This window comes from Procambarus clarkii, chromosome 48 (assembly GCF_040958095.1).
Source record: "Procambarus clarkii isolate CNS0578487 chromosome 48, FALCON_Pclarkii_2.0, whole genome shotgun sequence".
Taxonomy (NCBI): Eukaryota; Metazoa; Arthropoda; class Malacostraca; order Decapoda; family Cambaridae; genus Procambarus; species Procambarus clarkii.
Genome location: NC_091197.1, coordinates 5,598,065 through 5,623,658, shown reverse-complemented (window position 1 = coordinate 5,623,658; position 25,594 = coordinate 5,598,065). Strand labels below are relative to the sequence as shown.

General features: G+C 45.4%; 1 protein-coding gene across 2 annotated transcripts in view; it reads right to left on the bottom strand.

The window, feature by feature from the left end:
- Positions 1 to 1,251: 1,251 nt before the first annotated feature.
- Positions 1,252 to 25,594, bottom strand: part of LOC123764728 (Extracellular sulfatase Sulf1) — a gene marked incomplete at its 3' end in the record, with an annotated part of 180,104 nt that continues 155,761 nt past the window's right edge. For both annotated transcript variants that reach the window (XM_045752788.2, XM_045752787.2), the window contains 3 exon segments: positions 1,252 to 1,469; positions 1,966 to 2,221; positions 5,957 to 6,380. In XM_045752788.2, the coding sequence (XP_045608744.2) occupies positions 1,252 to 1,469; positions 1,966 to 2,221; positions 5,957 to 6,380 (898 nt within the window).

Here is a 25,594-nt window from a genome sequence, read left to right as displayed (position 1 = left end):
TGGGAGGAGAATGTGGGCGAGTGAGGTGCTGAGGGAGTGAGTGGCAGCGAGTGGCTGGCTGGTGTGTGGCGGTCACTCCTCATTGTTTTTGACTCATAATAGCAACTTAGTGGTTCGTTATGGTGAACAAAACATGCAGATACTTATATATAACCTGTGTATATAGTGTAATAACCGACAAAGTATTTGTTCACTGCTTGATGAATATAATAATTGAATCAACAATTTGCACACCATATTTTTGAGTACAGCAATGATTTACTCATTTTATTATATAAATATATCACACTACACACTATTAAATAATATTACAGCAAAAGAACAGGGTTGAATGTAATGAAACCCCTTTTTCTGGTATTTCATTACATATTCTAGATATTATCCTTTACCTGCAATTTGTTGTTTTTGAATTTATAGAATAGGCCTGGTTCTGTTTTACATTTATCCGCTATCCCTTTTTCAAAATTTCTTTCTGCCTCTCTCCTTACTGCCGTATAGTTGTTTCTCACATCTTTGTATCGCTGGTATGTTTTGGGGTTTGGCCTCTTCCTACATTGATTCCATTTTTGTCTTTTGGTCTCTGGCCCTCTCACAATTTCTGTTGAACCAATCCTGTTTTCTGGCCCTACATCTCTGTTTTGGTATGAATGTTTGTGTGCCTTCATCATATATTTTGCAAAATTTGGCATACATTTCATTTACTTCCCTGCCTAGCAACAAGTCTGTCCAATTACACTGATTAAAATATTTTTGAAGTTCCCCATAGTGACCTCTCCTTAAATCGAGTTTATCAACTTTATCATTTTATTATTTTCTTCTAGATGATATCTTAAAGCATATTTAATGTCTAACAGGACATGATCACTCTTTCCCAAGGGAGGAAGGTACTGGATGTCAAATATCTCTTCTTCTTTCCAGGTGAATACTAGATCTAGTACTGACGGTACATCTCCTTCCCTCATTCTCGTGGCCTGCTGTGTGTGTTGATACAAGAATGTCTCCAGAATGAGGTTCACAAATCTGCATGTCCAAAAGTCCTCCGTTCCTGCTTCATAGGCCTCCTGGTAGACGGATGGAACAAGTTAAGCGAGATAGTGATGGAGGTCAAAACCGGCAGTAGTTTCAAAGCATTATATGATAAAGAGTGCTGGGAAAATGGGACACCACAAGTGTAGCTCTCATCCTGTAGCTACACTTAGGTAATTACAGCAAACCTAAATCTGAAAGCAAGTTTACTACACCTGAACTCACCATGCCAGAGGGGCGGTGTACGCCAGTGGTCATTGTCATGGGTGTAACAGTTTAGCATTGTGTAGTTACACTGTGCCAAATTATTCTTAAGCTTTCTCAGTTTTTTCTTCTCCTTCATCAACCTACGCTCCTCTTTCACCCGCTGACGTTCCAACCTAAGCTTGAGCCGCTCCTCTCGCTTTCGTTGACGCTCTGCTTGTTTGATTTCTAATCTGAAGCTATGATTATGGTTTTATTAAATTACTATGTATGATATGATTTTGATCATTATCATATGTAGATGTTTGATACACAATATCATGAATATTAACATTAAATTGATTCCATTAATTCTAGTATAGGTAGCAATTATTTGCAAAACAAATTTAATGAAGAAGAATAATTTGGTTTGGCATTTATAAATATTACCCTATTATATTTTAGAAAAAAAAGAGATAAAATTCAGAGAAATAGTGTTTGAATTATAACTCAAGAATAAGATAATATAATTCTAATAATTCATTGTGTCGGGGACAGGAAGTCAGAGTGTATTCATGCATGTTAGGCCTTCCTTCGTTCATTCGCTCCTCATGTCTCATGAGGAACATGAGGAACATGAGACATGAATGAATTACATTAAAAAATTCAAATGGAAGATATCATGTGTGACAATAAAATAAGCTGGCAATATAAAACAATATTTGACAAGATTACGCAAGACTATGAGTGACTTACCTCTTATCACACCAACACTTTGATCTTGCTGTAGTTTCATTGTTGATAGTAGATGCAGGCCTTTGATGTGGTGTTGGTGCCCGTACAGGAAACAACTGGAACTGCTTGCCACCTTGGTGACTGTCTTTTCCAGGAGCTTTGTGAATTTCTGTTAACTCTGGTTCAGCTTCCTCTAAGACAGTCTGGTCTTCATCCGGTATTCCTTCTTGTGTATGGCTCTGGTGGTTATTTGTGTGATCGTATATCTCATCTGAATCTGAGTGGTGGAACATATAAATAGTTTCCATAATTTTTCTTAGCCACAACCCACTGGAGGTTGTTTGTTAACGCCTGCCTCCGTTAATAATGTATTTTTGAGGGGAGCCCCGTAGGCTCCCTGGAGCTATCCAGGCTGAATGGATATGTATATCTTTCTGGCATCAGTCAATGCATGGAGTTCTTCCCTACCAAGGACCACGAGCCAGAACCTGGCCCCCCTCTAGAGAGGCACAAGGAGCAATGGCCTATAGAGCCCCCCCCCCCCCCCCTGTGGTTGGGAGCATTCTATGTCTGTCATCAACCGGGAAAGGCACCCAGAAAGGTTGGCACCCCAAAACAAACCCCCTATTCTGGTAAAATTATTACGACCGAAGGCCGAACAGGTGGACAGAACTCCCCAAACGAAAAATAGCAAACTAGCATGATGTCATGAAGTGCACAAGGGGACCGGTACCAGACCGAAGACTTGTGCCATCACCCCAGCTCCCCCACAAGAACCAGCCCCTGATGTAGTGTGGCCACTTCCTGGTCCTGGGATAATGTCACCTACTGTGAGGGGACCACCCACAGCTGGACACCACAGTCAACTGGAAGTGGGGGATAAGGAACTGGATCAAAATGAGACAGATCTCAGCCTCCCTATCACCTCGCCCTTGGGTCGCTCCACTGTTCAAGCAGCGGCTGCCTTTCATGACGGTTGCAGGAACACCAGCAGCAGTCACAGCAGGAGATGAAATGGCTGCAAGAGCAGCTCCGACATGAGAAAAAATCCACCAGCGATATTGCGATGATGCTCACGTGTGTGAGGGGACTTTTAAGCAATGAATGCCAAACTCCCCCTTCCACCCCTGAACCCTCCAAACATGTGTTCGCTTGCCAATCCGGGAAACTTCTAGTGATCTTGAAACCTTGTGTAGTGGAGCCCTTCCATGCAGGTTAACTGCCAGAGCTGTGCACCATACTTGTGCTAAAGTATGTTCAAAACGACTCTATAGCGGGAAATGACAGACAAATTGTACTAGACAATTGGAGGCAAATGTGTGACATTGGTAATAAGCTAAGAAGTGTTCCTGGACTTATATGTATTGAAATAGATAATATATATTAAGTGGACTAATAATATCAATCAATATAGTGCTTACTGTAGATGCACAAATAACTAAGTTATCATCCTTAGCTGGAACATTGCATCCCTCTAAAAAAGGTTCTCAGATTTACATCACAAAGTAACAACTGAACACACAGATATTGTTTGTCTCCAGGTGTGCAGAATTCCCGCAAGATTCTCACCCCCGAAATTGCCCTCATTTGTTTCTTACAGCCTCAGATCCAGTAACTCTTGCATTCTATACATCAAACAATCCCTACCCCATCAACTTCTGCCAGAAAAACAAACTGCCGGTCAACAATATTATGGAATGAGGATCTATGTGGGTAACTCTGTCCTCAATGTATTTAATCTATATGCTCCAGCAGGAAAGTTCAATTATATTGATCTTCCAACCTGCACTCGAGCAGAGCCCACCATCTTTCTTGGTGACTACAATGCTAGACACAAGGACATTGGCGGCTCTCGCTTCTGTAATGGTAATGGGAATCAACTGCTGTGCTACTAAATAGTCACCAAGATGTGCAGATTGTGGGTGACCTTGAACCCACGCATATTTGTGGAGGCATTCTAGACCTCTGTGTTGGTTTCAACGTCTCTCACGTCTGGTGCACATCATCTATTGTAACAGATTTGTTGTCAGATCATCACCCTAGATTGACTACTGTATCAGAAATACCATCCTGCCCGGTGGGACTTTCAAGCGCAAACTGCTCAGTGTTCTTCCTGCTCGACGTGAAGACTTTGTTGCTCATATGTCAGAGTGGTACAGCACTTATATATATATATATATATACAGCACCTCCACAGTCCAGACATTTAACGACGGTCTAGTACAGAACATTCAGATGTTCGCTGACCCTTTAGGTCGGCGTCCTGCACCATCCAATAGTCGGAACAATTTGAAAAGTAATAAACACCATGCCTATTACAATGACCCCAAACTGCGTACTTTGAAACGCACTGCCAGAAGAGTTGGACTTACATACTGTATAGGGAAACACGTGCCAACAATGCTCAAGCTCTTTCAGAAAGCCCTAGCCAAGGCAAGGGAGCACATGACAGAGCTCAGGCAAGATAACTGGGAAACCTTTGTTAACAGTCTCAACTCTCACATCCCCCTCAGTCAGGCATGGAAGGATATTAAAAGAATTAAAGGTGATAAGATCGGCCAAGTAGCACACCTCACCCTCTACAGAGCAAATGAGTTAGTTGATGTTTGGGCAACCACCTCTAGCTTCAATAAGCTTTCCCCAGACAGTGAGCTTCCACCAGACACACAATTCAGATTAAATGCTGGTTACAGAGATTGAGAAAGGCTCGTTGACTTCATGCACCACAAGGAAGATGAATGCAATGTGCCATTTACTGAGTTTGAATTACTCATGGGCCTAAACAAAGGTAAAGCCACATCCCCCGGTGAAGATGGTATCACTTATGACATATTACGTACTTCCTTTAGTACCAGGGAATCCCCCTGCTTGAGCTGTATAATACGATGTATAATACGAGCTATGTTACTGGGGAACTTCCTATCTCTTGGACCAACAGTATAATCATTCCAATTCCCAAGCCAAATCAAGAGAATGCTTTCCGCCCAATTTCCCTTACTAGCTGCATTTGCAAAACATTCGAGAGAATGGCCTAAACCATCTCCTCCATAGAATAAGAACCATGCTATCCCCCCAGATATATGGCTTCATGCATTGAGGAGTGTGCATCATTGCATCACCACCTTTCTTACCCTGCACACTGAAAAGTCATATACCACCTTCCTGCATCTCAAGTCTGCTTTGATATTGCAAATCGACATGTTATCTTGAGTGAGCTTGCAAGAATGAATATTGGTGGTTGGCTTCTTTGTTGGATCAGGGGTTATTTATCCAACAGGAAGTCATCTGTATTTTTCCAGGGGCATAGGAGTGTAACAAGAGACTTTGAACTGGATACCCAGCAGGGAGGTGTCCTCAGGCCTACCTTATTTAATATCTTAATAAATACGCTGTTAAACTCTGAATCAAGCAAACCCAACATCCACATCATTAGCTATGTTGATGATATAATGATACACACCACTGGGTATGTTAACACGCAGATCACTCTTAACTCTGTATTAGACTCATGTCAGGAACTAGGTTTAGTCATCTAAGCAGAGCAAACATAGATACTAACAAAGACAGGCACCTTTCTTGGTGCCTGTCTCAGTCGATGGCAGACATAGACATAGAATGTTCCAACCTCAGGGGGGGTCTCTATAGGCCATTGCTCCTCGTGCGTCTCTAGAGGGGGCCAGGTTTTGGCTCGTGGTCCCCGGTAGGGAAGAACTCCATGCATTGACTGATGCCAGAAAGATATACATATCTATTCAGCCTGGATAGCTCCGGGAAGCCTCCAGAACTCACCAAGAAAATGGCGTTTCATTCCAATCAACGCTGGTATTTTCTCCATAATATTTAATAAGAATATTTTTTTTACATTATATTTCCATGCTGAATCAGAGTAACCTTTCAGTCAAAGGGACTTGCTAAGTTTTCTTGAAAATACTACTTAAATAATTCTCACTCATGGATCTGTTCAGACTCAATAAAACAAGTATAAACATTAAAATTATGAAATGTCACTCACCAGCATCATAGTCTTTTCCTATAATAATGACACCATCTTCAACAATACTGTCTTCCTCAGTAGGGAGTCCATCTTCATCATAATGACTGTCCCCAGAAATTTCTTCGCTTGCATAATTCTCATCTTCATGGTGATGATGGCTTGAATTAAATACACTTTCATTGTAGCCACCTTCGTCCTCAGTGCTATATGCATCTTCAAAAATTAAAGGGTCTTCTGTTCTCAATGTATCATTGTCAATTCCTTGCTCAATGTCAATGTCACTTCCTTGCTTGATGTCGTTGTCGTTGCCTTGCTCATTGTCACTCTCTCCCAGCAACAAGCTGAAGTCACCTGATGCTTCGGTTTCATCAACATACTCTTCATAGTCCTCTGAATCTGTCACAGAATCTGGACGAGAGTCTTGAAGATGCTTCCGTATATCCTAGAAATTTGAACTTAACTTAGCAATGTTGCATGTGATCAGAATTTATGGAACACATAGTATGTATGACTGCATGCAACAACAGTTTCCTAACACAATATGATGGATGCAGATATCAATATGATATCTTTTATTATTGTTATTATGTGTTTTATCAGGATTTTTATCTTTGCATTACTTATAACATGCTGGAAAAGATGAAATTTTAGCATTATATAAGCTATACCAGGCTGGGAGATGGAGGAAATTTCAGCAATAATGGCTGGATTTATTGATCAATGTGCAACGGAGCCGGTGGCTGAGCGGATAGAACACTGGATGCATGATCCTGTGGTCCCGGGTTCGATCCCAGGCACCAGCGAGACAATGGGCAGAGTTTCTTTCACCCTGATGCCCCAGTTACCTAGCAGTAAATAGGTACCTGGGAGTTAGTCAGCTGTCATGGGCTGTTTCCTGGGGGGTGGAGGCCTGGTCGCGGACCAGGCCGCGGGGACACTAAGTCCTGAAATTATCTCAAGATAACCTCTCCTCTTACAATGAACATCGCTTTTCGCTTGCATGCGTTATGCGTTAAGGCCAAAAATTGTCACACTAGAAAATGGAAGTTGCTGTAAAAGTGCATACTGTCCCATTTACTGTTTTGGGTTTTCTGGTAGATTAGGGGAGGACACTTTAATATGACCGGTTTTCTTGACGTTGGGAAACCTTAACCCCTGGGCTGCTCTTGCCATTATAGCCTGCAACACGCCCAGGAGTAAGAAAAACAGCGTTGAATGTAATGAAACGCTATTTTCTGGGTGAGCCCCTACGGCTCCCTGGAGCTTATCGGGCTAATGTATGTTATGTTAGACCAGGACATTAGCTATGGAGTTCAGAACTACCAGAGAGCATGAGCCAGAACCTGGCCCTTCAGAGAGGTTTCAGGGAGCAATGGCCCTTGAACCCCCCCCCCCCGTGGTTGGGGGTTTTCCTTAATCTGCCATCGACTGGGGTTAGGCACCCAGAAAGGTAGGCATAACAAAACAAACCCCACATGGTAAGAAACTATAAAAAAAATGTAGAAACTCCCTACAATCCCAAGGAACAAGCAAACATCACACTTTACTGCTGTGCCGCTTGTCTGCACAGGCCTTCCTTCCCCGAGAGGGGGAGGGGGGCCCCGGATTTCACAGCCCCAGGTGTCTGCTTCACCTCAACTCAATACCCATCTCTCCATCAATCCATCCATCCATCCATCCTTCCTTCCATCTCCATCCTACCATCCATCTCCATCCTCTCCCTCCCTGCCTCCCTCCCAAGCTCTGCCTGCCTCCCTCCTTGCCTCTCTCTCCCTGCCTACCTCCCAGCCTCTTCCTGCCTGCCTGCGTACATTTCAGCCTCTCCATTCCTGCCTGCCTGCCCATCCACCCACTAGTCAGCCATCACTGACACAATGAGTGCATTTCGAGTCAACATGGTGCAGATCTTCCTTGATTATGCAGTTATGTCCAACAAAGTCACTGAATGAACACTCAAGCCTCTTGACAAATCAAAACGATGTGCCGTGAATCTGTGATGTCACAGGTAGAAGGCACTAGAGTGGTGGAAAAAGTGGATGTCTGTACAAAATATATCTTACCTGAATGTTACTTGAAAAATTACCAACACTTTACTTCGGAAATACCGGAGCTCCGGAAATAACGACCAGGGTACAGCCCCATATAGGCCATTAAATCGAGTGGATACTTATATATAAATACACACATACATACATAAACACATATACCACACACATATAGACATACACAAAATGTATAAATACACAGATACACATGAAAATAAAATTAAAAATAAAGAAAGGAAAAAACAAGCCACCGACTGGTGGGAAGAGAGCATCACGCCAGCCAGATGAAGAAGGCACCAAACGAGCACCAAAACTGCACCAAAAGGCCTACCTTGACAACAAAAATCCAAGGGGCCCGGCACGACCACAACACGTGCCAAGACCCAAAAGATCAGCCTGCAAGCTAAGAAGACCCTGGAACCCCAGAAGGCAGAACAGGGTTACACACGAGGTAAGAAAAGCCCCCTGAATCCACAAATGGGACCTAAGAGGAAGAAACCTCTGGAACGAAACCAAAGAACCTAAAGGAACCCGGAATCGAACCCAGGGGAGCCCAAACTACCACATTCGCCAGCGGAATTACACCACAGCAGGGCAAAGCACAGCACCCAGACAGAACCCACAGGTAAATGCCCAAAACAGACCAAAAACTGGGGGACAAGGTGTGGGAGCAGGCATAAACAGACAGGGACACTGAGCCCAAACTCTAGGGCACACACAAAACAGACAGAAAATGCAAAAACCAGTGTAAAAACAAACATCCAAGCGTTCCCAGAGGAACAGAAGACGGGCATAAAACCCCAGAAAAGCAAAGAAATGGCAACAGGAGGATAAAACCCTTGAAAGGAAAAACTCACCCAAAATGCGAGCTCATACACCCTGGCTGAGGTAAACAAACCGTAGTGCCGCCCTGGTGGCCAACCGGGGAATTATCCGCAGAAAAGAAAATGGCCACCACACCAACGAGCCGTGACCGACGCCTTAGAGCCGAAAACACACCAGCAAATGTGGGAAACAAGCAGACTAGAGGGCCGAAAAACCCCGCCCAGAAGCAGAAGACTCAGGTAGGGGCAAACAGCTTCAGAACTGCAAGGGTATTCCCCACAGCCCCAGGAACCCGCAACAGAGGCCCTGGGGCAGAGTCGTCCTCCACGCCCTCTGCCCTTAAAGAAAAGGAAGAATCCATGGGAAAAGGCAGCATAGAAAGGGCCGCTGGTAAGACCCAGAAGCCTTGGCAGGAGGAACAGGCTCAAAAACCTCCGTCCCCAACCCAAACAGGGCAGTCCCCGAAGCCGCCTGAGTCTCAGCACTAACTAAACCCCGCCCCGACCCCAAAACCCGCAGACGGTCAGGAGCCGGGAACAGGGAGGGAAAGGGGCGAACAGCACCTAACCAAAATGGGGCTGCTCCAGGGCATCCGGGTGGAAAACCAACCTAGCGCGTTGCAGCAACCTAAACCAAGCTTGCAACACGGATGCCGTCAGTACTACTGAATAGTAAGGACATCAGAAGAGTACTGGAGAACATGCAGAGAACACCTCTCGCACGACTCAAGGTGTCAGTGACCCAACAGGCAGCATGACGGAGGTAAAAGTGGCGACCGTCACCCTGAGACAAGGGCACAGCAACTAACAAACCCGCACAAGACGGGATGGAACCCGGAAGACACATCCATTGTCCACCGAGCCTTCGGGAAGCCCGGGCAAGTTGTTGCTAACCGGTTAACACCCAAGCTAACAAGGGGTAGATGCAACACTGAAAACCCCTGCGACGTGTAAAATCACGGGGGCCTAGCAGAGGGCCACCAAACACTACCAGTGGAACTATAGCCACACAAGGCAGACCCCCACCAGGCAAATAAAATAAAAACAAAAGAAAATCCCCGCAAAAGTACACCGTCCCCAGAGGCAACAGGAACTGGTTGCCGCATAGGTGGGAGGCCGTGCAACACCTGATGCCCAAACCAGCACAATACAGTCCCTACCCTAGGCCAAACAAGGACCTCAAGCCCCAGCTGGCCCCAAGGGCGAGGCAAAAGCCGAGCAGCAAGAACTTTACAGGAATGGTTCCCGAACGCCCCAGGGAAGATAACCCTGTCAAGCAGGGGCAGTACTCACAGGGCACCTAGGGAAGGAAGCCCCTAAGCGCATGCAGCCCTGGTACTGATGAGGAACACCTGGCCACCGCACAACACAACACACGGCAGTGAACGCCACGAAGGGAAACACCGTCTAGGATACTGAGCCCAGAGAAGCGTTTATCCTGGTTGACATTAGCTTATGAACTGGTGCTAGGCAGCCGGCTCAGTGAGGTCCGGGGCTTTCCCCCCCCTCTCTGGGGCGGGGGAGGGCTGCATGGACGAGCGGCACGGCAGTAAAGTGTGATGTTTGCTTGTTTCCTTGGGATTGTAGGAAGTTTCTACCTCTCTGTTCGGTTTTCGTTTTAGTGTCTTACCCTGTGGGGTTTGTTTTGTTATGAGTACCTTTCTGGGTGCTTAACCCCGGTAGATGGCAGATAAGGAAAACCCCCAACCACAAGGGGGTTTTCCAGGGCCATTACTCCCTGAAACCTCTCTGAAGGGGCCAGGTTCTGGCACTGGTCCCTGGTAGGTCTGAACTCCATAGCTAATGGCGCGGTCTAACAAAACATACAATAAGCTTAGAGCTTAGCCCGATAAGCTCCAGGGAGCCGTAGGGGCTCCCTACAGAAATCAGGCACATTGAAATAATTTGGTAATAATATCTTTATGGCAACTCCCGCCTGTCAGTATTAGTGGAGCAGACCACCACAGGATGCCTAGTCTGTCAACACCTCAATTTTGCCAAACTTCCTCGCCCTATTGCGGCCAAAATATGTTACCTATGATTTTTTTTTTCCTGTGATCCCATGATCAGGGAACACAAATGAACACTTTTATAAGAGGATTTTTTTTGCCTGGCAGTGTGAAGGCCATTAGGCCCATAGCAGCATAATGTTTAACAAAGAAAACAATTGTATAATTTTTGCATTTTGTGTGCGCCAGGGTGTTGCATGGTAAACTTCCTTGAGCAGCCAGAGGGTTCAGACCATACAGGTGTAGTAATTAGTGTGTTGATGAGAAATATATATTTAAGTTATCTGCTGTTCACTTACTATTAGCATAGAATCTAAAGGAGGAAGGAATGTGATACTTCTAAATATCATATTCATTAGGTAGAATGTGTGTTTGTAAGATTTCTTATTATGAGTAATGGTATTGTCTTTTCTCAGACATGATAACATAGGATAAAAACCCACATTTGTGTATGTGTGACATTTATGTAAGGAATTTACATCAAGTCTTTCACACTCTCCTGAGTGCTTTGTCAAGGTCTGAGTGTGTTATTAGGATGTGACTTACATCACAATGTCTAATCTTGATTAGACATTAAGATTTAAGTCTCATCTTAACCACACACTCAGACCTTGAGAAAACACTCAGGAGATTGTGATTGACTTGGTTGTAAATTCCTTTCATAAATTTCACAAATACACAAGTGTGGGTTTTTATCCTAAATTCATTATTATGAAAATCTGTAATTTCCTTTTGAGATACTGTTAATACATTTGCTTTGTATTAGATAGTATGTAGTGAACAGAGCTAAATTGAACAAAGCTGGATTAAAGTATTCAAGTCTTTCAATTGATCCTGATCAGCTCAGGCAGTTTGTTGCTGTGTGGCAGATCTCTGATCACAAATCCTTCCCACCTCACAGAGTTGTGAACATTAGTTTACAAGGACCCGTGTCCCTAGAAGGCATGACAGATTCTTGAGTACCTGGCATTGTCAGTGTGACCATAGTACAAGCTGGAAAAGACACTGATGGGGGTTGCCCAGAAAACGAAGCATTGAGTGTAATGAAATGACCAGTTTTCCTGTGCTAAGCACTGTTATGGTAGGGACATTCTGGATATGTGAAGCTCCCATGACTACTACTTACCAGTCATTGATACAGACTTTTCAAACCCTTCTTATCCACTCAAGGGGTGGGGGTAGCAGTAGGAATTAAAGATCACCTGCTACCAAGGTGGTAGCAGGTGATCAAAATCTCCCAGGTGATCTCCCATCAAAAATAAAAAAAAGGCACAGTACACTTAAGATCTCTATGAGTAATGTCTGGTAAAACACAAATCACCAAACAAAACTCTGAACTTTCTAACTACAGTAGGTATTTAGAAGCCTTCCTACAACAGGATGAGTATGGGACATACTCTAGCCAGCCCGTCCTCCTAAGGTTTCCCAACATCAAGAAATTGTAATACTAAAGTCTCTTATCCTAACCTACCAGAGGATCCAAAACAGAAAACAGGAGCATATGTCAATTTTACGACCCACTAACATTTTCTAGTACGATGATTTTTGGCTTTAGGTAATGTATGCATCAAAATGTGACACTCAATTAGAGCATGGGTTGGGGATACATATTAACTCCTCACCTTTAGTGATAACAATCAACAAAAAAATCCTTCACCACCACCAGATGGCAACTTGACCAACACTGGTGAAGCAAACCTTCACTCTCAAGCCTAAGCTCCACCAATAGTGTGAGGAGGCAGAGAGACAGGGTGGCAACATGAAGTTATTGAGGCCAGTGCAGAAAGGGGTAATTTTAGAAATTCAGCACTATTTCTGAGGTGACTCCTTTAGTGGCTTCCCTTAACTTTCTTGCCATGGTCCTCAATGAGGCAAAGGAACATTTTGAAAGTAATGACCCATTTAGACATAACAGAAAAGGTTGACAAATGTGCATAAAGGCTTACCATGCTAACAGATGCTGTGAAGGGGGGTTAAGGGGTCGAGGACAACACAGCATTGATGAGCTCAAGCGATGGTTGGAAGAAAGCAGGCAGCCAACACCCTGTCCGACCACCAGAAGCCTCGGGTCCTGTGTTAAGCTGCAAAGAGAATGAAGATTGCTGCCAAAGCAGAATACTTATAGGCATCATGAGTCCTGAGAAAGACAGGAGGATGGCCGTAAAGACTGCAATGCAGCGAATGACACACCACCGAACCTGTGAGCAAAGTCACAAGGTCGAGGAAAGAAGAGAAGAACATCATGAAACTCACACAGAAAACCACATCACAACAGTTGGTCCTAGAGCAGCAAAACAAAAAAACAACACATTAAACAAAGCAAGACTCCAGAGGCCCATGAGAGAATGGCAATGACTCAAATGTGGCCAAGAAAGCAGACAAGTCTAAGTGGACTCCGAGCAAGAAAGCTCTGGAGAAACAAAGAAAAAATAATCAAATCAACTTTAAGAAAATGGTTCGAAGCCAAGGATGACCTCCAGCAGGAAAACCCTGCCAAAGCTAAGCAACACAAAGCTAAGTAAATACAAAAGTATTCACCAAACACACACAGATCAAAAAACAAAAAACAGCCGAGTTAAATGTAATGAAATGCAATTTTCTGGGTGAGTCCCGGAGGCTCCCTGAAGCTATCCAAACTGACATGTGCCATATTAGTTTAGTGTCATTAATCTCGGGAGTTCTGTATGCCTACTGGAGACAAGAGCAAGAAGCTGGTCCACTCAGAGAGGTGCAGGGAGCAATGGCCATATGATCACTCTACATTCAGAGTATGTCTTGTCTGCCATCGACTGGGAAATACCCCCCATAAAGTTTGGCGAAACATTACAAACCCCCCAACTGGTGAAAATCAAACAAACAAACAAACAAACAAACAAACAAATCCTCATCCAAATAACACGGCGGACTTTTAGAGCCCACCCACCATCCCTGCTAACGAGTGGGCCTGCTAGTTAAATGACGACTTGCTTGTTTGTTTGTTTTCTTTTGGGGGAAGTTAATAGGCTCTGTTCAGACGTAGGTTGCAATTTTCACCAGTTGGGGGTTTGTATTGTTTTGCCTAACTTTCTTGGGGTATTTTCCGGTTGATGGCAGACACGACATACTCTAAATGTAGAGTGCTCATATGGCCATTGCTTCCTGTACCTCTGAGGGGACCAGGTACTGGCTTGTGGTCTTTGGTAGGCATATAGGGCCCTGTAACTTATGACACCAAACTAATATGGCACATGTCAGTTTGGATTGCTTCAGGGAGCCTCCAGGGCTCCTCTCAGAAAAAGAATAAGCAGGAAGGAAGTTCCATCCTTGATAAAAAAAAACACTGCAGAGAATGGAGCAGTGGGAAAAATACTATGCTACAAGTTACTGTCACCATGAAGTCAGAAGGCTAGAATACTAGGAACACCCACCATGTGTCACCCCTGATACAGGATGGTACAAGAACCACAGACACTCCCAACAGGAAGATTGGTAGAAAACTTAGCTATATTGGAGAGTCAGCCACTGAGTAACATTGTAGTAAGAAGACTAAAAAACCAGCATTGAATGTAATGAAGTTCCAATTTTCGGGCGAGACCCGGAGGCTCCCCAGAGCTATCACAGGCTGATATGCTAATGTCAGACTTTGGCATCAGTCATGTGTATGGAGTTCTTAGGGGCCTACGGGGACCATGGCCAGAACCTGGCCCCCTCAGAGAGGCAAGGGGAGCAATGGCCTATAGAAACCCCCGTGTGGTTGGAAGCATTCTTTGTCTGCCATCGACCGGGGCAAGAATCCAGAAAGGTAAGCATCCCAAAACAAACCCCTATTCTGGTAACAATTGCTACCAAAAGCCGAACTGGTGGATAGAACTCCCCAACAGAAAAACAAGCAAATTAGTATGACGTCACACGTCACCGTGCCGCTGTCTGCACAGCTCCCCCCTCCCCAGGAGGGGGAAGGGGGAGCCCCAGACATCTCACGCCAGCTATCCACCCATCAGTTCTGAGGTTGGATGTCAAAACATGCGAAAAACCGCCGACCGGAGGAAGGGAGGGTTGCTGGGAAGCCTCCGGGTCTCACCAGAAATTGGCGTTTCATTACATTCAATGCTGGTTTTCTGGGGGGAACCCCATCAGCTCCCCCGAGCTAACTACCCACAGTGGAAGGTCTAAGGGACAGATCTGGGAGGCGGTCACCACTCACCCCTCAACGAAAAGCGAGACAACAGGCTGCAATCGCCAACCCAAGGTGATACAGGCCCAAATGGGCCTGGGAACGACACGAGACAACGAGCATCCAGGCCCGTGTGCGACCGCCAAAAGTCCCATGCCCAAATGTCAGCAAGGACATGCCGCCAAAACGCCAGGAAGAGCAGCGAATCCACGGACGCCATGGGCACGGGGAAAGAACACAGGCTGGCTAGCCACAATAACACGGCGGACGACCCGGGAGACCTTCACCTGCGAACAGGGAAAAACATTACCGGATCAACCCAAAGCACACCCGGAAACACAAGACATGGCATGCAAATAACAGTGGAGGGCCACAACTGAACACAAAACACGATGCACCCCTGGCCTGACCAACCAAGCACCAACAAACTAAGGACCCTTCTGGAAAGCAGCAGCCTCATCCCGTGCCAGAAAAGAGGGAGACGGCTGCAACCGAACAAACCAATCGCCATGACCGAAGGAGCAGAAACCCCTGCGCCGGAAGAGAGCAAGAAGCTCAGCAACCTGACCCCTAAAGGCAAATGCCAACAGGAAGAGCCGTCGAGAAACAAACCCGAACCAAAGGGGTCACCACCAACCGAGGAGAAAAAGGAGCACGCTGTCCAGAGACCAGGACGGCGCAAGCAGCGCATGAACAGGCCGGAGGTGAAACAACACACGATACAGCTTACAAATGGCACAGATGTAACACCAAGACTGAAAGCAAGTCGAAACAGCTCTGCCAGCACCGCACGAAACGAGGTGACAGTATGCGGCCACGAACCCCCACCAGAAAAGCCAAGCCAACGCCAACAAACGCAGCCACCTAAGAAGGGACAGAAGGAAAAGGAAGGACCACCAAAAGACCCCATACTGCCGCCAAGAAGAAGCACACAGGTGAGACACCAACAACGAAGCCAACTGACCACCACCGAAGGTGAGAGACTCGAGGCAGAACTTAACCAGCCCCGTCAAGGTTCATCCAAGCCTAGGAAGAGGCGGAGCCGCGGGAAGATCTCGGGTGCGACGACTAAGGAAGCAAAGCCGCAAATCCAAGCCGGCAAAGAAGGATATGGAACGTCTGCTGAACAGAAAACTCCCAAACGCGAGCAAGCTCACCAGGAGATCGGAAACTATGGGTCCAACGCAAGACTCCAGAGAAGGGACATTGCGAGACAATGAAAATGCCAACAGGGGGGTCACTCTGGAGCTGGAGGAGGCAGTAGTCACACTGCAGCAAGCTCCTGGAAATATCATATTACCCAAGTACTGGGAACAGGTTGAGGGCTACAGTGGTGTCCCAGGTTACATAAAGGTTCAGGGAAGTGTAAAAGCAAATAAAATATAATAAACAAGTAAAGGTGAGTGAAAATAGCTGAGTTGGAAATGTTTGTTTTGGTTCTAGAACAAAAACAAAGATGGCCGCTGCCACCACCACTGGGAATGTAGACACACCAACAGATGATTGTTTCAAAGGATTCTCATCACAAGATATAAGGAAAGGAGGTGTTCTTGGCAGGCTTGAGATAATTGAGATATGCAAATGAAGTATGAAGAAGAAGTGCTTAAATTGGAAGAGGTCATTGGAGCTCTTAGGAGTGAGCTTTGCACTCTAAATGGGAGTATTCTTCAGCAAGGTAAGATTATTACTGCATTAACAGACAAGGTAACAAATCAGGAGGAGCAAATCAAGGAACTAGTGAAAGAAAATGAGGTGTGGAAAGTGAAGTGTGGTGACTTTGAAGTAATAAACAAAAAAATACTCATATGTTGAACAACTCCAAAGGAGCCTGAGAGCTAACATAGAGTTAGGCAAGGATCTCCAACTGGAAACTTCACTGACAATTCACATAGAGGAGGTTAATAAAGAACTAGAAAAGTATAAAGAAGAAATAAAAGAGACATATGCCCAAGTTGTAAAAGAGAAAGAGACGATCAAGGAAGTGTGTTTGGAAGTCAAAACCAGAAATGACAAACAAGAAGCGTATCTTAGGCAAGCAATCAGGAAAGAACTGGTAACCAACAGTAAACTAGTACAAAACACTGTAGATAGAAGTAAGTCCATAATAGTTTTTGGATGTGTAGAGAAGGAAATTCCATCTAGGGTGGACCGAGCAGCAGAAGAGATGAAAATCATAGAAAAAATAGTAGGAATAGGAGAAGGCCTAAAATCAAAGGAGAATGTCAGTGATTTTAGGAGGATAGGAAAATATGAGAAAGACAGGAACCGCCCCTTAAGGGTGACGTTTAATGGAGTGAAATATATGACAGAAGTGCTTCGGAATACTGTACCAGAAAATTGCAATGTGACGAGGATGGCAAACTTTGGTCAACAAGACAAGACCTCTCAAAAGAGGACAGAGAAAAGCTGAAAATGAACATCACTGAAGAGAAACGTCTGAATGGGGATAGAAATGAAGAAGAGAGGAATTCTTTTTTCTACAAAGTGTCAGGGATGTGAAAGCTTGTGAAATGGTACATAAAGACAAAGCAACAAAATCATTAAAGGAAGGGAATGTAAAGAACAAAAGGAAGGGGAACATATTCCTAAAAATAGTATATACCAACATAGATGGAGTGAGATAAAAAATATTGGAGTTGAAGGATATAATTCAGCTCAAAGTCCCAGATATTGTCACATTAACAGAGACAAAACCTGAAGAAAATATTTTAAATGAGGTCGTATTCCCAAGGGGCTACTCAGTTGGAGACGTGGCAGGAAAACTAGGAAGGGGAAAGGAGTGGCTGTGCTGGTGAAAGAACACCTGAAAGTAAGAGAATTAATGTTTGAAAACCCTCAAGATATTGACATAATGGCATTGCAGCTCTGGAATCAAGATGATAAGCTGATAATTTTAAATGCCTACAGCCCACCAGCAAGCAACACATGGACAAAGGAAGAACTGGATGACAAACGAGAGGGCCTCATAATGGTCATGAGAGAGATTATGGTAAGAGCTGACAAAGATAAATCCCGATTGTTGGTACTGGGGGACTTTAACTTTAAGGCAATAGACTGGGAGGCCTACGAGGCAAGAACATACGACATTTGGACAGACAGATTTGTAAACCTCATCTTGGAGACATTCATGTATCAACACGTCAAGCAGGCCACAAGAATGAGGGAAGGGAATGTTCCGTCAGTACTGGATCTAGTATTCACCAGGAAAGAAGAAGAGTTATTTGACATCCAGTACCTTTCTTCCTTGGGAAAGAGTGATTACGTCCTCTTGGACATTAAATACGCTATGCGTTATAATCTAGTAGAGAATGGGGACAGTGAAACAGTTGTTAAACTCGATTTCATGAGAGGACGCTATGGGGAAGTTAAAAAAATTTTCTTGGGTATAATTGGACAGACTTGTTGCTAGGCAAGGCAGTAAATGAGATGTATGGCAAATTTTGCACAATATATGATGAAGGCACACAAACATTCATACCAAAACAGACATGCAGACCTAGGAAACAGGGTTGGTTCAACAGAAATTACGAGAGGGCCAGAGATCAAAAGACACAAGCATGGAATCATTATAGAAAGAGGCCAAACCCCCAAGCATACCAGCGATACAAAGATGCAAGAAACAACTACACATCAGTAAGGAGAGAGGCAGAGAGGAACTTTGAGAACAGTATAGCAGACAAATGTAAATCAGATCCAGACCTCTTCTATAAATTCATTAAAAGTAAGTTGCAGAGGTTGAAAATGGGGGACAGATACACGGAAAATGAAATGGAAATGTGTGAAACATTAAACGAAAAGTTCCAAAGTGTGTTTGTACAAAATGAGATCTTCAGAGAACCAGACACAATAAGAATTCCAGAGAACAACATAGAGCGTATAGAGGTGTCTAGAGACGAAGTGGAAAAAATGCTCAAGGAGCCAAGTAAGAACAAAGCAGTTGGTCCAGATGGAGTTTCACCATGGGTTCTGAGAGAATGTGCACCTGAGCTCAGCATTCCACTTCAACTGATTTTTCAGGCATCCCTGTGTACAGGAGCTGTAGCTGATGTGTGGAAAAAGGCTAACATAGTTCCAATCTACAAAAGTGGAAACAGGGAAGACCCCCTTAATTATAGACCTGTATCATTGACAAGTGTAATAGTCAAAATATTGGAAAAAATAATTAAAACTAAATGGGTAGAACACTTGGAGGAAAACGCTATAATATCAGACAGACAGTATGGTTTTCGATCTGGAAGATCCTGTGTAACGAACTTGCTCAGTTTTTATGATCGAGCCACAGAGATTTTACAGGAAAGAGATGGTTGGGTTGACTGCATCTATCTGGACCTAAAAAAGGCTTTCGACAGAGTTCCCCATAAGAGGTTGTTCTGGAAACTGGAACATATTGGAGGAGTGACAGGTAAGCTACTAACATGGATGAAAAATTTCCTAACTGACAGAAAAATGAGGGCCATAATCAGAGGCAAGGTATCGGATTGGAGGAATGTCACGAGTGGAGTACCTCAGGGTTCAGTTCTTGCACCGGTAATGTTCATTGTCTACATAAACGATCTACCAGTGGGAATACACAATTACATGAACATGTTTGCTGATGATGCTAAGGTAATAGGGAAGATAAGAAACTTAGATGATTGTCATGCCCTTCAAGAAGACCTGGACAAAATAAGTATATGGAGTAACACTTGGCAAATGGAATTTAATGTGAATAAATGCCATGTTATGGAATGTGGAATTGGAGAACATAGACCCCACACAACCTATAAATTATGTGAGAAATCTTTAAAGAATTCTGATAAAGAAAAGGATCTAGGGGTGGTTTTAGATAGAAAAATGTCACCTGAGGACCACATTAAGAACATTGTGCGAGGAGCCTATGCTACACTTTCTAACCTCAGAATTGCTTTTAAATACATGGATGGAGAAATACTAAAGAAATTGTTCACGACTTTTTTAGACCAAAGCTGGAATATGCAGCGGTTGTATGGTGCCCATATCTTAAGAAGCACATCAACTGGAAAAGGTGCAACAACATGCCACTAAGTGGCTCCCAGAACTGAAGGACAAGAGCTACGAGGAGAGGTTAGAGGCATTAAATATGCAAAAACTAGAAGATAGAAGAAAAAGAGACGATATGATCATTACGTTCAAAATAGTAACAGGAATCGATAAAATTGATAGGGAAGAATTCCCGAGACCTGGAACTTCAAGAACAAGAGGTCATAGATTTAAACTAACGAAACAAAGCTGCCGGAGAAATATACGAAAATTCACTTTTGTAAACAGAGTGGTAGACGGTTGGAACAAGTTAAGTGAGAAGGTGGTGGAGGCCAAAACCATCAGTAATTTCAAAGCATTATATGACAAAGAGTGCTGGGGAGACAGGACACCACGAGCGTAGCTCTCATCCTGTAACTACACTTAGGTAATTACACAACATTGCCGAGAAGATCCTGGGAGCATCGCCAGGGGAAGAAGGCCAGAGCCGCACACGCAGGAGAGCAGGGTAGAGGCAAAGGAGCCACCCCACACCCATGACACAGAAAACCCCGGCGTCCTCCCCATAGCTGCAATCCAGAACACTCCAGGAGCTACAGGGCACGGACTGGAGAATGGAAAAGAGTGAGAGGCGAAGCACCCGAGAAAAAAGGACGCAAAACACCAGCACCGGTGCACACCGCCCAGACCAAAACAAACTCCCACGGTGCATGTGCAGGACACGCTGACCGAACCACACAACCCGCTCCGTGGGAAGGTGCCAACTAGGACTACTTTACAAGAAAAGTAGTCAAACAGTACGCGACCCCAAGTGAACCACGAAATAGAAGAAACAGCCCATTACATGGGACAGGAGTCAAAAGAGGCGTAAGCAGCGACAACATAGCCGGCTTAAGAATTAAAGACAAGGAACCTAATCGGGAACTCAATTGGGCTACAAGTAGGTGTCCCGGACTAAGAGCATGCAACGAAAATGAGCAGTGCCGAGACAGCACGGAGAGAAAAGACAGCACTAAAGAACGAGACAGGCCGGAAAACCAAGAACAAGCACAGAAAAGGACCAACAAGCCCTAGAAAGGACTGAAGGGAAGCCACACTGAAAGACGACAGATGTTCCAATAATACGGGAAGTAGCGAATATCTTCCTGAACCCTCAAGAACACAGAAGCAAGCACAAGTCACGAAAGCACAAAAAGGCACAGTCGTACCAGAGACCAAAAGTCATGTAGAACCCCAAGAAGAGGGAAACATGATGGAGATATTCCATCCCAAGAAAAAATGGGGGAATAACGGAGAAGAGCACCCACCTACAGGACAGAACCAACCACCTACAGGACAGAACCAACCACCTACAGGACGGAACCAACCACCTCTAGGGACAAGAAACCGAGCCCGTGGAGGGGCCGATGCCTAACAACTCGTACGGCGAGGGGGAAGGAAAAAATCCCACTCCGCGTAACTGTAAGCCCCGCCTAGAGGGTAGACAAACCCCCGCGGGGCCCAACAGGGCCCTAGGCTCCCCAAGTCAGCCCCTCCCCAGCCCCGGGAACCTACACGGCAGGCCCCAGGGCCGAGCCATCCCAAAAAGCCCCGGCCCCACAAGAAAAACCGGGGCAGCCGCGAAAATACCAAGGAAGGGAGCCCACTGCCAGAATCTTATAACACGACTGGAGGAACAGGCTCGAATGCCCCCGTCACTACTCCGGAAGGGGAATTCCCCGAGATTGCCCGAATCTCAAAACCATCGAAGACCTGCCCCGACCACGAACCCACAGACGGTAAGGATCCAGATGTAGGTAGGAAGGGGGGACCAGAATAGATCACAACAGGTGAAAGACAAGGGGGCGTGGAAGGAACCGAAGCAACCAACACTGTCATACTAGTTTGCTTGTTTTTCTGTTGGGGAGTTCTATCCACTAGTTCGGATTTTGGTAGCAATTGTAACCAGAATAGGGGTTTGTTTTGGGATGCTTACCTTTCTGGATGCTTGACCCGGTCGATGGCAGACATAGAATGCTTCCAACCACACGGGGGTTTCTATAGGCAATTGCTCCCCTTGCCTCTCTGAGGGGGGCCAGGTAGGCCCTAAGAACTCCATACACATGACTGATGCCAAAGTCTGACATTAGCATATCAGCCTGGCATAGCTCCGGGGAGCCGACAGGGCTCCCCCCAGAAAAGAAAGTTCTGATAAAACAAAAGATAACCAGGTCCAAAACTGGAAAAAGACAAAGAGCATTAACACTTGAAAGTCTGGCTATAATAAATAAATAAATATTGCCACCCTGCCTGTGAGCAAAAAACCAGCATTAACTGTAAAGAAATGCCAATCTCTGAGTAAGCCCAGGTAGCCCCCTAAAGCTATACACTAAGATGGGTATCATCTGCTAGGTGGCATCAGCCATGGTGATGCCTAATGGGGACCTAATAGGTTTAATGTACTGGGGACCACAGCCCGAACCTAGCCTCCCTCACAGAGGCACAGGAAGTTGTGGAATTTTTTAAACCACTTCACAAGGCAAGGCAACTAGAAAGTCAGCAAGTCAAAAAACTACTGCTGGATTCCAAAGAGACTGAAGCTTCAAAACCTGCCTCAAGAATTCCAACTATGCAAACAAATGATAGAATTGTCTCAGAAGTACAGCAAGCTCATTTGCCCCACCTCCCCCACTCGTTTGTAGGGAGAGGAGGAGAGAGCTACTAGGGCTCATCAAGATATTGGCAATTCATTACAATCAATGCTGGTTTTCTGGGAGGGGGGGGGGGGGGAGAAACCCCTTGTGGCTCCCTGAAGCTGTCATCCCATGGAGAAGGAAATACATAGGGGAATAAGCCACAGAGGAGGAAGCACCACAGGAGTCAAGATAAAGATAAAACTCCCAGCAAATAGGCACAACCCAAAGGTACAAAGGCCCAGGAACATACACCAAACACTAGACTGTCAGAACCCTGTTTGACCTTCAAAATCCCTGTGCCCAGGACATGTTCTCAAACACCGGAGGTCACGTCACGTGCCAATGGAAATAACGCTCTATTATGAGTTATTCTTCACAGTAACTCTTGCTCACGGTTGTCTCGTTAGGGAGGGGGGGGGGTGGGAAGGAAGGGGGGTCTTTGTGGGAGAGAGGGGAGAGAGAGAGAGAGAGGAGGGGGAGGGGAGAAAGAGGGGGGGAGGGGAGAGAGAGGGGGGAGGGGAGAGAGAGGGGGGGGAGGGGAGAGAGAGGGGGGGAAGGGGAGAGAGAGGGGGGGGAAGGGGAGAGAGAGGGGGGGAAGGGGAGAGAGAGGGGGGGGAGGGGAGAGAGAGGGGGGGGAGGGGAGAGAGGGGGGGGAGGGGAGAGAGGGGGGGGGAGGGGAGAGAGAGGGGGGGGAGGGGAGAGAGAGGGGGGGGAGAGGGGGGGTGGTAGGGGAGAGGGAGAGAGAGTGTGTGTGTGTGTGCGTGCGTGTGTGTGTAAACATATGCACTGAGGATAGGTAGTTTGTGCATGGCTATTTGTTAGATGTATATCAAGGTCCACCTCCAAGGTCTACTGACTTTCCCCACATTCACCTGGGCACTAGGTGTCATGAACGACCAACCCCAGGAGCGGGAGACAGTGGCTATAATAATTGCTTTATGAACAACTTTAACCCCTTAACTGAGCGGCCTCCAAATCTAACCCCCCCTAGTGCGCAGGAAATAAAATCTCTGGAAAAAATTCTTTTCTGTTTTTAAAGTGTCAAAAACCCTTCCCTGAATAAGGGTATAGTAACAGAAGGTCGAAATTGTAACAGAAGGTCGAAATTGAAATTGGAGAAGACAAAACAAGGGTGAAATTTTTTTCTAAAAAAAAAAAAAATAAAATAAAAAAAATAATGCACCCTTCTTGTTCTGCCTTCTTCAATCCTCGCATCTGGAGCATCTTTTTTTTTTCTTTTCTTTTCTTTCCTGGCATTTTTCTGGATCAGCATTACTGGACCAGGTTTCTGAAAGAGGCGAAACCATGGGAAAATGGCCAAGTTAGGACATCGAATAAGAAATGCCTGAAACCTTGGCTGGGCCAGCCACCAGTGAGAAAGGATCACCCTTTTTCCTGTATGATTCCAATTTTACCAGGTCCCAGAGCAAGAGCTGAACAGGAGGGAAGAAGTACAGGTACAAAAGGTACAACCCCCACATAACCAGTCCACGCTGAAAGGCATCCACTGTGAGAGCCTTCCAGTTGGGGAATGGCGCCACATAAAGAGAAAGGTGCTGTGACCAACCGGATGCAAAGAGTGTTTGAACATCCTGCAAAGCCAGAAAAAGGCTTCAGCGTCGATGGTCCAGAACTGAGAAAGACTATCAGCCAGGATGCTGGACACCCCCTGGACATGAACGGCTCAGACAGCAAAACCCTGAGAAACCAGAAGATGAACTACATGTAGAGTTCAGCTACAAAGAGACAGGCACTGCAGAGAACCCCTCAGTGGAGACAATGAATCACATGGAGACAGTCCGAAAGGAGCCAGAGTATGGAGCTCAGAGTGACCCAAACCCACTGCAGGGCATGCCACATGGCTGCACTCTCCTACATGGTACTGTGAGCCTGACAAAGGCAAGGGGCCCCTGACCAGCCTGATGAACATTGGTCACAAAGCCCCAACCAAAGGTGAGAGGCATCCATGAAGATGTTGCGCAAAGGCAGAGGAAGGCGTCAGGGAATCAAGCCCTGCAAAACTCAAGGAAACCGGCAACGCTGCAGCCGGCGAAGTGCATCCGGAGTCTGCACCCAGCGATTGCGGCCATAGCAGAAGAGCCAGCACCGAAGAGACCAGAATAACCTCCAAAGCCAAACCCTGCCCAAGGAAAACAAGGAAAGTAAAGTTGACGCTCTCGCACAGCTGCTTGAGCAATCCTGAGTCACCTGCCTTCCAAACAACAGCAACAAAATAGGTGGTGCTGCAGCTGGGTCAAGGCCACTAAAGGCAGGGACAGCAAAGCTGACCGAGAGTCCCAAACTAGGCCTAGCCAAGTCCAAACTTGGGAACCAAATGGGACTTCTGCCAGTTCACCAGGTACCAGATCCCTGGCCAACAGATAAGCGAACCGGCTGGGAGTTTACACCAGCCAATCATCGACATAGGCCAGAACCCGAACACCAAGATGATGAAGATGGGTCACTATGATCCTGGTCAAGTATGTAAAAATGACAAAGCCTAATGACAAAACCAAAGCCATTCATTTTTAATTGCCTTCCTTCTATTTGTGCCAGATTAAACCACGGATCTTGCCTTTGCTTTTCATTTTTCCCTTTGGACCTAGATAAACTTGTCTTCTGCCTCCTAGCACTTCTGGATGATGTAATACACCATGTCCTGAACAGACTTTTCTTCGAGTTCTGTTTTCCATGGTATTCCTATTAGGAATTTTCTCATCTCATCTTAGCTTCCCCTTCAGTATGCCAGCCCTCTGCTAACTGGTCTCTTCCATAGGTAGGGCATGCTTACTTCCACCAGATATTCAAATGTCAATACACTATAGTCACTCATTCCCAGGGTTCTTCTAATTAGACTTCCCTTATGTCTAACTCGTTCATGGTGAATATCAGATTAAGTATAGCTGGTTCTTTATTGCCTTTCATTCTTGTGGGTCCTGTGGTATGTTGACA